We start from the raw sequence: 13,748 nt of genomic DNA on the forward strand, positions 1-13,748 counted from the left end.
CAAAAGCTTATGCCCAAATAAATCTGTTAGTCTTTAAGGTGCCACCAGATTCCTTGTTGTTTTTGTAGATACAGACTAACACGGCTACCCCCTGATACTTAACACTTCTTTAGTCACTTTTTTCACACCATTCATGATTTTATAGACCTCTGTCATATCCCCCTTAGTCATCCCTTTTCTAAACTGAACAGCCCTAATCTATTTAGTCTCTCCTTGTATGGAAGCCCTTCTAGTCCTTTGATCATCTTTGTTGCCTTTTCCTGAATCTTTTCCAGTTCCACTATGTCCTTTTTGAGATGGGGCAACCAGAACTGGACACAATATTCAAGGTCTGGGTGCACCATGGATTCATATAGTGGCATTATGATATTTTCTATCTTGGGAACTATTAGGAAAGGGATAGAAACTAACATTCTGTTAGCCTTTCTGACCATTGCTGTGCATTGGGCTGAAGTTTTCAGAGAACTATCCAGGGTGACTCCAAGATCTCTTAACTGAGTAGTAACAGCTAATTTAGAACCCATCGTTCTATATGTATAGTAAAGAATTATTTTTTCCAATGTGCATTACTTTGCAATTATAAGTGTTGAGTTTCATCTGCTATTTTGATGCCCAGTCACCCAGTTTTGTGAGATCCCTCTCTCACTCTTCACAATCACCTTTGGATTTAACTATCTTGAATAATTTTTTATCATCTGCAAACTTTGCCACTTCACTGTGCACTCCCTTTTCCAGATAATTAATGGCTGTGTTGAAAAACACAGATCCCAATACAGATCCTTGGAGGTCCCCGCTGGTTACTTCTCTCCATTGTGAAAATTGACCTTTTTATCTGTGTCTGATGATTTTGTTCTTTACTATAGTTTCTATCAGTTTTGCCAGTATTGAAGTTAGGCTTATGGGCCTGTAATTGCCAGGATTGCCTCTGGAGCCCTTCCTAAAAATCGGTGTTACATTGGCTACCTTCCAATCATCTGGTACAGCAGCTTGTTTTAGCAATAGGTTACATACTACAGTTAGTAGCTCTGCAATTTCATATTTGAGTTCCTTCAAAACTCTTGTGTGAATACCGTCTGCTCCTGGTGACTTATTACTGTTTCATTTATCAGTTTGTTCTAACACCTCATCTATTGATCAATCAATTTGGGACAATACTTCAGATTTGTCACCCAAAAAAGATAGCTCTGCTGTGCGTATCTCCCCCACATCCTCTGCAGTGAAGATCAATGCATTTTGCTTCTCCACAATGGCCTTGTCTTCCTTGAGTGCTCCTTCAGCATCTTGGTTGTCTAGTGGCGACACTGCCTGTTTGGCAGGCGTCCTGCTTCTGATGTACTTAAAAAGATACTTACTGTTAGAATGGTGTCTCTAGCAAGTTGCTTCTTGTCAGGAGATGCCTGTGTGCCCCAGGCCAGCATTATCGCCTAGTGGCGAGTGTTCAGGACCACTTTGTCTAGTGGCTACAGTTCACGGACGTGTCTTCCAGTGTGGAGAGTCAAGGGCCGCTGTGCCTAGCAACCATAGTCCATGTAGCATCATCCAATGGCAAGAGTTAAGAGCCACTCTGCCTAGCAGCTATAGTCCCAAGTAGGAGGTAGGATAACACGGGCCCACCCTATACCGGGTTCTGACCCAGGGCCCTTCAGAGCAGTAGGTCATATGTGTGTCCTAGGGTCTGATAACTTACTTGTACTCCCTGGGTCACTTCCTACCCCTGTACCTCCAGTGGTGCCACGGTTGTCTTGGGATCCCTCCTGGCTTCCTCCCGGGATCGTCTCTGGAGCCCCAGGTGACAGTGAGTTGGCACCCTCTGCTCCTGCGGTCAATGGTCAAACCACTGAGCTATTTCTCCCCCTCCCCCCAAAATTAAAAAAATTAAACGGTCTTCCATCAGCTTGGTCCCAGCGGCTTCTTGGCACCCAACTGCTTTCCTCCTCAGTCAGCCTAGCCTGAGCTGAGCTGAGCCTGCTCCCTTTTGAATGCTCCCTACACTGGGAGCATGCCCGGCAGAGGTGAGGGGTGTGACCTCCTGCTTCCAGAGCAGCACCTTAACCCTCATCTCACTAGTGTGGGGTTGATGCACCTCATCACACTTCTCAAATTCTTTGTTGGCCTGCCTTATACTTTTACACTTAACCTACCAGAGTTTGTGCACCTTCCTATTATCCTCACTAGGATCTGACTTCCAAAATTTAAAGGAGCCTTTTTGGCTCTGACAGCTTCCATTACTCTGCTATTTAGCTGTAGTGGCTTTTTTTTTTTTTTTTTTTTTTTGGATCCTCTGATTGATTGTCGTTTCTGATTTGAGGTAGACATTTATTCTAAGCCTCTATTATGGAGTTTTGAAGTCATCCCCATGCTGCTTGCAGGCATTTAACCATTGTGACAGTGCCTTTAAATTTCCATCTAACAAGTGTCCTCATTTTTGTGTACTTCCCCTTTTTAAAGTTAAATGTTACAGTGGTGGGATGTTTTGGTATTCTCCCCCATACAAGGATGTTAAATTTAATTACAGTATGGTTACTATTACCGAGTGATTTAGTTATAGTTACCTCTCAAACCAGATCCTGCGCTCCTTTTAGGACTAAGTCGGGAGTTGCCTCCCCCCTTGCAAATTCCAGGACTAGCTGTTCCAAGAAGCAGTCATTTATGGTGTCTAGAAATTTTATCTCCACATCACGCCCTGAGGTGACAATTACCCAGTCAATTTGAGGATAGTTGAAATAACCCATTATTATTACACTTTCTGCTTTTGTGGCCTCTCTAACCTCCCTTAGCATTTTAGTCACAGTCACCATCCTGGTCAAGTGGTTGGTTAGTATTTTCCTACTACTATACTCTTATTATTCAAGCATGAAATTTTTCTGCATAGAGTGTCTATGGTACAGTTTATTTCAAGTAAGATTTTTACCTTATTTGGCTCCATGCTTTCTTATAACATATAGTGCCACACACCCACTAGCATGGCCTACTCTGTCATTCCTATATATTTTGTACCTTGGTATTACCATGTCCCACTGAGTATCTTCATTCCACCAAGTTTCCCTGATGCCTGTTGTGTCAATATCCTCATTTAATGCCAGGCACGCTACTTCACCCATCTTAAACTGCTTTAAACATCTAAATATTCTTTTTATTATTTAATTCACACTAGAAAACATGTAAAGATGACCGTGTTTGTTTTAATTACATCTTAAGCAGCAACTTTGGGAAGAGGATCTTAAACAAGATCTTTAATCTGAATGCAGTCTACCATGATTTGTGGTGAGAAGTGATTGTCACCATGCGCAGTTTCAGAATGCTCTCCTAGCTGTGCAAAATGGGCTTATCTTTCTTTATGATTGTAAAAGTGAACCGGATTCAGTACATCTCCTAGGCACCTTCCATCAGCAGGGATTCTATGGCGCCCTTGTTGATGTAGGTTAAAGCTGTCCTCTCCTGGGCAAATGGCCCTCCAGGGACACAGGGAGCAAGCTGGTACAGCAGTTTGCGTCTCCCTGCACCAGAAGAGTGAATCTGACTCCCTCACTGCACAATGCGCTCTTCAGACACGTGAGGACAGATTATTTGGATCAAACAAATCTCCTTGCTGGTTCAGAGCAGGTTGTATTTTAGGATTCTGACTCAGTCCATCCAAACGTGTTTCACATGGAAACTAGTTATTCATTTGATCCTTCTCTCCACCAGTTTATATAGAGAACATTACTATTGATTGCATTGTATGCCATGAGCAGAGAGCCTCACTGAGCCTTTGTAATACGAATAAATGGTCTGCTGGCTGATTGCATGCATCAGCTATCAGAAATGGCCAAGTATAGATTTAAGGCACTTAGCAGAATAATTCCAATCATTATGGAGATGGGCAGGCATAAATTTTGAATTGTAAAAAGTTCCGTGCCCCATTCTTTAAAGGTAAATATACCAAATGTATAGTGCTGTTCAGCAACGATTCATACATTCTGATATGGAGTTGTATGTATCCTAGAGAATCAATGATCTAATAAAAAGCTGAACTACACTTCCATCTGTATTGGGCTGACGATGGCAGCTGCTGCTAAAAGCTGACATTCTAGTAGACTAACCAGACATTATGTCATGGGATGATGATTTCAAGTAAATCTAGTTACTGGCTCAGACATAAGGTGTGTTTGAGTATTTCAGTGCATTCCACCCAACTGTGTATTATGTGCACAGAAATATGTACTGTTTATACAATAGCATAATGGTTCTGGCTTCCAAGCCATTCACCTCCTTTGACTTTTAACAACCCATATATTTTTTACGGATACAGACTAACACAGCTGCTACTCTGAAACCAATCCATATATATTTTCTCTTTCCCCTTGGGCTCCCTCAGTACAATTGATAAATAGCTCTAAGCACATGATATAGGAGTTGAAGTACTAACTTCAAGGTCCAGCCATTAGGAGACAACCTAGCCTAGAAGATAATTCTTGCACAACTTTTACTATTTAGTTTGAATTACTCTCAATCAACAGAAATGGTGGCACTTTTTCTTTCTTTGCAAGTTTCCAAATAATTTGGTATGTGGTTTGTACTGATACCCTGTAGGATTTACACACTAGGCAATGAGATTTCTTATATACAGTTAAGTTTTATTATTCAAAATTAGGCTATTTGAATCTGGTACAAGATAAGCATTGCAACATTGAGATATCTTGGCTTGATCATTCTTTTCCTTGATTTGATTAATGAATTAATTACCTAGGCTTATGGTGAGATGGCCCCAAATCACCTTCTGCATTTACAGAGAGAAACATTCAGTGCAGGTGTGGTGATTTCTAATGAAGCAGGTTTTTTATTAAACCAAAATACAATTTCTCAAATACCCACAATCTTTGACTGCTATAACTGTTTAACTCTGCCTCTGATTTATATCTGCAATTGATGCAGCTTTGTATTGTTTTGTATTGTGGAGCCTTTCTGATATGTATTGAAATGCTATATATGATACATTGGACTGGTCTTCCCTGCTGTTATTTAAAAGGAAAACCACATCGGGAAGATTTTTGTGTAATTAAGCATATAAGTGAGAATCCCTTCTGGTCATAGTTGCACCTTAAATTCTGGTTCGGGAGTCGGATGGGGTTAGCCATTCACAGCTGCAGTTATTGTTTGCTCTATAAAATCATCAGCTAGGAGGGAAAAACTGAATGTGTTCAGTTACTATCCTTTCACAGAAAGGGTTAAATCTTCTCTGAGCTTAAATTCCATTGTCTGTGGCTAGGTTGTGGAAACCTTAATTGCTCTCAAATTTGAGGCTTGTCTGGTTAATTCAGTATCTCTGAAATTCAAGACATATAAAGGGAAGGGGAAAAGTTCAAGAATGTTTAGTTGATGAGAGCATTTTTACAGGCTGAGACCACTACAGCAAGCTATTTTGGCTAAACTCATGGAATTATTCAAACAGGACTCTCGTAAATTGGAGTGTTAATGTCTCACTAATGTTGCAATAATTCAATGGCCTAACAGGGTTAATTTATAAAACCTGTCAAAGTGGGACAGCATTCCATCAATGCTGACCTGTATGGGTCAAAATATAAAATTAATGGTCATGGTAAATTTATTTTTAAACAGCATTTTTATAATTTTGCTTTCAAAACTTTGCCTCTCATTTTCTAAATGCTAAATGCAAAAAATAAATTAAAAAATCACTCTGAACTGAATCTACTTCTGGCCTTTAACAACTAAAGGAATACAGTATCCAACCAGGGAAGCCAACGTCTATATACGCTAGTAGTGTTGAATGCAACACACACTTCTAGCAAATTGACATATGGGCTCCCTCAGTTAAACAGCATACCAACCTTTTCCTTTGGGGTTTAATTGACGTGTGCCAATGACGCGATCTACAACCTGAAATGCATCCTGGTTTAAGACTCTATCATTGATTTCTTTACATACAAACGAATTCTTCCATATTCTGTTGCTTTGGGTGCTTCAAGATTGGGATAGTAACAGAAGCAGCATCTGAAGTAACAGCAACAGAAGTAGCAGTTGTGGGATTACAATCTGGATTTTTGAAAAAATTAATAGTTCCCACAGCTGAGTCTAAATTGTGCAGTCAAGCCAATATTCCAACCGTTTAAAAATAAGATGTATGTTCCTAGTCTCACTCTCCTGTGCCGTTCTTGTGGACCTTCCTGTGTTTTCCACTTTTATTTTCCTTTGAAGGGAAGATTATATTTATTGTACATTTTCCATGCCATTGTATTTTAGGTATATGTACAGGTTAACAAAGCAGCAGAAGAAGATGAAAACATAAAGAAGCTGGCACAGGATTTCTTTAGAAAACTGGAGGCACGTGATGAGCAGACACTGTCAATGTGGCAACATTTTAGAGACTTCAGTATTGAAGAGTACGTCCGGATTTACAAGGTGCCAAACCATCAGCTGTTGTCTCTGTGCACTCCTAGGATAGTGTCCTTTTGTCCACTGTTCCATGGCACCAATAATTGACATCTGCATAGCACCTTTTCATCCCTGAAACTCCCTCAGCACATCACAAACTAAATACATACTCTGCTGAAATTCAGTCGCTCCTGGAGTGGAAGGAGCCATCAGGAGCTCAACCATTTCACCTTTTTACAATATGCTTTACAAGAGTAGGGAAAGGGAAAACCTTTCCAAATATGCTGAGGCAAACACCTTTCTCTTACCAAAAGTGCCGTGGTTTATTTAGTATCCAGGCAGAGCATAGTAAATCTTAGTTGCGAAGATCTTAGACAAATTTGTTTTGTGAAATCCATATAACTAGACATTCGACTTTCCGTTCTCATAGTCACACAATCCAAGAGAAGAGTGCTGAGCGACAAAGCAAATTTATGCCTATGTAAAAAGAAGAACAGGAGTACTTGTGGCACCTTAGAGACTAACAAATTTATTAATAAATTTAATAAAGTAATTTAATAAGTACTCCTGTTCTTCTTTTTGCGGATACAGACTAACACGGCTGCTACTCTGAAATATGCCTATGTAGTACATCTTTAATAAATTCCAACCCACTAAATTAAAAGGTTCCATGTCATAAATTTAATTGGTAAATAGCGTGTTTTAGCTTAGATTCATCTAACTTTATTATACAGAACAGCAAACATTGCAGATTCAGTTGATCATGAAAAATTACAATAACTGGAAGTTACAACAATCAGTACAAAAGCTGTCTGCAGATAGTGCAGTTAAAGTGAAGTCCTCTCTCACACACGAACACTTAATTAAAACCAGTTTCCATTCTTTTGTGTTTTATTTTCATTTATAATAAATATTATGAAAGAACCTATCCCAGGCTCTAGACAAGTGCCTTTGCTGTGAATTAAAATAAAATAGCAGCTGCTCCTCATCCAAAAACCAAAATGTAATGAACCAGAGATTAAATTAAAACCCAACATCCCTTCCTTTTGACAACAAATACTAGCTGTTCATGACTAAAATCCATCGTTACTCTCCCCATCTAGATGGCCTACCATACAGACCCATCATCTGACTTATAGCAAATTTAAAGACATGAAGAAAGTGCAAGTCTCACCCTAACAGTGTTTTCCTTTCTGTTCCTGGAAACTTTCAGCGTCTAGGAGTGCATTTTGATGAATATTCTGGAGAATCATTTTATCAAGAGAAGTCCCAGGAAGTTCTAAAGATGTTGGACACTAAAGGACTCCTTCAGAAAACAATGTATGAAAGGTTATTTTGTTTTCATTATAACAGTTGTGATTTTTTTTTAACTCTTTGCTATTGTCATATTTCAAATATAAAAGGTGTGGTGGATATATATAGATATATAAAAATATGCTGCTCAGTAGTTGTATAAGGGGAAAAAACCCACAAGTACTTTCAGTATAATATCATGTGGAAGAACCTAGTCTTCCTCTTCCTTCTAGCTAATGTAGAAGCAGTGGAGTTGCAGCTAAAACTGGGCACAGTGAAAGTGTTTCATATTGGGGAAAATGGTCTTCCTGACTAATTATTTAATGGCCTGTTATGCTGTTTGTTAGTTATATAGCACCATAGTGGTACATGGTACTTAATAAATTGAGTTAGATGTGTCCCTGTCCTGAGGTAGTGACAATCTTAACATGTGTGGAACCAACACTCATAAAAGATGAGTCACAAGAGTGAGAACAGGCAATTCTCTGATATCAGCAATGGAAGGCAAGGTGAAAGAAGCGGTTATGAAAGAGAGATCATAGAAGATTAGGGTTGGAAGAGACCTCAGAAGGTCATCTAATCCAACCCCCTGCTCAAAACAGGACCAATCCCAACTAAATCATCCCAGCCAGGGCTTTGTCAAGCTGGGCCTTGAAAATCTCTAAGGATGGAGATTCCACCACCTCCCTAGGGAACCCATTCCAGTGCTTCACCACCCTCCTAGTGAAATAGTTTTTCCTAATATCCAACCTAGACTTTCACCACTGCAACTTGAGACCATTGCTCCTTGTTCTGTCATCTGCCACCACTGAGAACAGCCTAGCTCCATCCTCTTTGGAACCCCCCCTTCAGGTAGTTGAAGGCTGCTATCAAATCCCCTCTCACTCTTCTCTCCTGCAGACAAAATAAGCCCAGTTCCCTCAGCCTCTCCTCATAAGTCATGTGCTCCAGCCCCCTAATAATTTTCGTTGTCCTCCACTGGACTCTCTCCAATTTGTCCACATCCTTTCTGTAGTGGGGGGGCCCAAAACTGGATGCAATACTCCAGATGTGGTCTCACGAGTGCCGAATAGAGGGGAATAATCACTTCCCTCAATCTGCTGGCAATACTCCTACTAATGCAAAGGACATGTGAAGGAGTAGAGGGAAGATTCTCTGTGCACAAGAGGAATGAGACTGGTCCAAGAATAGCGGGCGGCATGAAGAAAGATTTTTTCTTTATGTATGTGTCATCTAATGCTTTTTCCTGTATTCTGTATTTCAATTCTGGTTTGCAGTTATTTTAAATGATGTTATGTGGTTGGGGTTTCTTTTGTTTGTTTTTCATTTTCAGCAAAGGAACAAGAGTAGTGGATCTTTCTGAAAAAAGAGACCTCTCATTGTCTTCCACTGTAATGCGTAGTGATGGGACATCTCTTTATATAACAAGGCAAGTGTCTCTGTCTATGCTACACTTTGGATTTAGTTCAGTGGTAAACTTGTGTAATTCGCATTAGTGGTCTCTTTGAGGGATTTAAACACTGGAAGCTTTTTGTTATAGGAACACTACAAGATATTGACTAGTCAATAATCTGAATAACTGAAGGTTACAGTGACAATATAACTATGGAGAGATAGGTAGTTACTTTAAAAAATGAAGCCTTGTTTTTCTAGATTTATTCTCTAAGAGTCCAATAGGAAATCTACTCTATTTATAGGACAATTTTTTTGTTCCAGCTATCAACCGTATGAGTAGACTGAAAACAAAGCTATATTCTTTCTGCTTAACAAATAATTGACCACAACAAAGATTTTAGAAGAACTTGACTAGCACTCTTATTCATGAAGCGTGATGTAGACTAGCATAGTTTGCTCTTCCACATCTTTATTGGCTCTGCAGTGCTGATAGCCTGCTACATCAATTGTTACCACCATCTTTCTGGCCTAGTCACTTTAGTTCATACCACAAAGCTGACAAAAATCAGACTTCTTTTAGTGTTTGGGTGGGAGGAGAGTGTGTGTGTGTGTGTGTGTGTGTGTGCGCGCGTGAAGAACTTCTTGAGAAAAGCTGCGTTGAAGAGGTGCTCTTCATTCAGTTCTGAGACTGTGGTTAGAGGTCATTCTTATCTCTTGCAGGAGTGAGCGCCATAGTCTATGTGAAAGTTCTATCTTCTCTGCTCACAAGATTCCCCCAGTTGTTTGATCATTTCACTGTCCCAGTAGGGACACAGAGACCAGATTTGTACTGTGCAAGAAGTCATTTTTCCTACTCGCTTTTCTGACCATAATCAATGAGTTTAAAAACAACAACACTGAATTCTAAAAATATGTAATGAACAAAGACCAGATGCTTACTCTTTTGCATGAAGTATACATTGATTCATTTAACCTGGTATTCTCTCTCTGGCAGTGGCTTCAGTACAAGGTAAAAACTCACCATAATGCACTTGTTCATTTTTACAGTCCCTCCCTTTCCACAATGGTAGAGAATTTTCCCAGCAGGCAACCCATTCTAAATAATGAGGTGTATTTAGTTTGATTGAGAATTTCTCATTTATCTCTTCCAGAGATCTTGCTGCTGCTATAGACCGAATGAAGAAATATAACTGTGATACTATGATTTATGTGGTAAGTAATTTTAGATGCACACAACACCTTTTGAGTTTAACTCTTTTATTAATACAGGGCCTCTCTTGCTCCCAGTGTGACCGTGGCACATGGTACTTGGCATCACAATAGACACTTAGAGGGCCTCACTGCACAGCAGCTATTCCACACAATGGTTCTCAATCCTTTTTTGGTTCATGATCCACAAAATGGCTGAAAAATCATGTGGGACTCACCATCTTAAAAATTAATTGTAATTTGCTCAAAAATAGCTTTTACTCAATCAACAGGTCATTTTCCAGATAAATATTGTTATTAAATATTGAATCAAGTTAAAAGTTGATTCTTATAATTGTTTTAGCATATAATAGTATATTTTATTTCCTTTTAAAGTCATATTCTAAAATCCATTTACATAGAACTTTAATTTTTAAAGTCCCAGCATATTGTCACAAATCTGAATTTTATAGCTTGTTTACAGTACATCAGTTGCTCTATTGTTGATTCAGTTGGAATTGCACATCAAGAGCCGTTTAATCCATCTGGGCAAAGCAGTTGCAGACTTGGAGCATTTTAACAGCCTGCTGTTTTTTTAACGTGACTTCAGCAGTATCAGTAATGGATAGTAGGATTACCTCCTTGTCTGTTGTGTAAAACTTCTTATTTTTATCAATTCTAAAGATACAGCATGTGATTCCTTTAAGGTTTTTTCAGAGATAAAGGTAACCTTTTGAAAACCACTTTTTAGTATATGGAGTCAGTTAATGTCCTCTGTGAAGCATATCTACAGGTTTTTTGGCATGCTCCTTATGATGTGTCTGGAGATGTCTATACAGCGTGCTTGGTATCATGCTTTCATTAGCCAGTATAACGTTACGTAATACAGTGCCTTTGGAAAAATCATTGGAGCCAGTAAATGTAGAACCAAAAGTCCAGATCTTTTTAGCTCTTCATTTTCTGGCTCCAAGGAGTTTCCATTAGCTTGTCTTCCCCTCTTGTGACATCAGAATAATGCGTTTTCCACCAATCGCAACATGCTGCATTCCTTGTCACCAAGGAGCTGCTTTCCAACAGAGAAACAATGCTCCAGAAGCTATGGACCTAGTTACTGATGTAGCAGTCGCTGATGTGTGCAGTTGCTCATCTATGTTTGCTCCTGTGATTGCCATGAATTACAAGAAAGCGACAAAGTGAAAATAATGAAACACTTTGCACCAAAAGAGAATGAAGGCTGAAATCGATAATAATGAGATGGACCAGTGCAGATACAGTGCCCTAACATAGCCTGAGAAAGTGGCCAGTCACCTCAACTTTTAGTAATTGTTCAGTCCTTATGTCTAACTTTCTTCTTCTCCCTGGCATAATCCATAATGAACAGGTCAGATTATGAACAGGAGGCTGCCAGGCAACTCTCCAAGACCACATTCTACAGGCCACTATCCTCTGATCCTACTGAGGAATACCAAAAGAAACTACACCATCTGCTCAAGAAACTCCCAGCTACAGTACGGGAACAAATCTACATGGACACACCCCCAGAACCCCGACCAGGGGTATTCTATCTGCTACCCAAGATCCATAAACCTGGAAACCCTGGACGCCCCATCATCTCAGGCATTGGCACTCTGACAGCAGGATTATCTGGCTATTTGGACACTCTCCTCAGACCCTATGCTACCAGCACTCCCAGCTATCTTCGAGACACCACCGACTTCCTGAGGAAACTACAATGCATTGACGTTCTTCCTGAAAACACCATCCTGGCCACCATGGATGTAGAAGCACTTTATACCAATATTCCACATGAGGATGGACTACAAGCTGTCAGGAACAGTATCCCTGATGAGGCCACAGCAAGCCTGGTGGCTGAGCTTTGTGACTTTGTCCTCACCCACAACCACTTCAGATTTGGGGACAACTTATACCTTCAAGTCAGTGGCACTGCTATGGGTACCCGCATGGCCCCACAGTATGCCAACATTTTTATGGCTGACTTAGAACAACGCTTCCTCAGCTCTCGTCCCCTAGTGCCCCTCCTCTACTTGCGCTACATTGATGACATCTTCATCATATGGACCCACGGAAAGGAGGCCCTTGAAGAATTCCACCTGGACTTCAACAATTTCCACCCCACCATCAACCTCAGCCTGGACCAGTCCACACAAGAGATCCACTTCCTGGACACCACAGTACAAATAAGTGATGGTCACATAAACACCACCCTATACCGGAAACCTACTGACGGCTATACGTACCTACATGCCTCCAGCTTCCATCCAAGACACATCACACGATCCATTGTCTACAGCCAAGCCCTAAGATACAACCGAATTTGCTCCAACCCCTCAGACAGAGACAAACACCTACAAGATCTTTATCAAGCATTCGTAAAACTACAATACCCACCTGGGGAAGTGAGGAAACAGATTGACAGAGCAAGACGGGTACCCAGAAATCACCTACTACAGGACAGGCCCAACAAGGAACACCACTGGCCATCACATACAGCCCCCAGCTAAAACCTCTCCAGCGCATTATCCACGATCTACAACCTATCCTGGAAAATGATCCCTCACTCTCACAGACCTTGGGAGGCAGTCCAGTCCTCGCTTACAGACAACCCCGCAACCTGAAGCAAATACTCACCAGCAACTACACACCACACCACAGAAACACCAACCCAGGAACCTATCCCTGTAGCAAACCTCGTTGCCTACTCTGTCCCCATATCTACTCTGGCAACAGCATCAGAGGACCCAACCACATCAGCCACACCATCAGGGGCTCATTCACCTGCACATCCACTAATGTCATATATGCCATCATGTGCCAGCAATGCCCCTCTGCCATGTACATTGGCCAAACCGGACAGTCCCTCCACAAAAGAATAAATGGACACAAATCGGACATCAGGAATGGTAACATACACAAGCCAGTAAGTGAACACTTCAATCTCCCTGGTCATTCTATTACAGATTTAAAAGTCACTATCATTGAACAAAAAAACTTCAGAAACAGACTTCAAAGAGAAACAGCAGAACTAAAATTCATTTGCAAATTCAACACCATTAATCTGGGCTTGAATAGGGATTGGGAGTGGCTGGCTCACTACAGAAGCAGCTTTTCCTCTCCTGGAATTGACACCTCCTCATCTATTATTGGGAGTGGACTACATCCACCCTGATTGAATTGGCCCTGTCAACACTGGTTCTCCACTTGTGAAGTAACTCCCTGCTCTCCATGTGTCAGTATATAACGCCTGCATCTGTAACTTTCACTCTATGCATCCGAAGAAGTGAGGTTTTTACTCACGAAAGCTTATGCCCAAATAAATCTGTTAGTCTTTAAGGTGCCACCAGACTCCTTGTTGTTTTTTTAGTCCCAGTCTTTTTAATCTCTCCTCATATGGAAGCTGTTAAATCATTTTTGTTGTCCTGTATCTTTTCCAGTTCTAACATATCTTTTTTGAGATGGGGTGAGCAGAACTACACACAGTA

At 40.5% G+C, this 13,748-nt stretch overlaps 1 protein-coding gene across 3 annotated transcripts in view; it reads left to right on the plus strand.

Annotated features, from left to right (window-relative positions):
* RARS2 (arginyl-tRNA synthetase 2, mitochondrial) overlaps positions 1-13,748 on the plus strand; it is a 55,934-nt gene that overhangs the window by 22,919 nt on the left and 19,267 nt on the right. For all 3 annotated transcript variants that reach the window (XM_034766065.1, XM_034766067.1, XM_034766066.1), the window contains 4 exons: positions 6,241-6,399; positions 7,586-7,692; positions 8,999-9,094; positions 10,212-10,272. In XM_034766065.1, coding sequence (XP_034621956.1) covers positions 6,241-6,399; positions 7,586-7,692; positions 8,999-9,094; positions 10,212-10,272 — 423 coding nt within the window. The remainder of the gene's footprint in view (positions 1-6,240; positions 6,400-7,585; positions 7,693-8,998; positions 9,095-10,211; positions 10,273-13,748) is intronic.

Source organism: Trachemys scripta, chromosome 3, assembly GCF_013100865.1.
Source record: "Trachemys scripta elegans isolate TJP31775 chromosome 3, CAS_Tse_1.0, whole genome shotgun sequence".
NCBI lineage: Eukaryota > Metazoa > Chordata > Testudines > Emydidae > Trachemys > Trachemys scripta.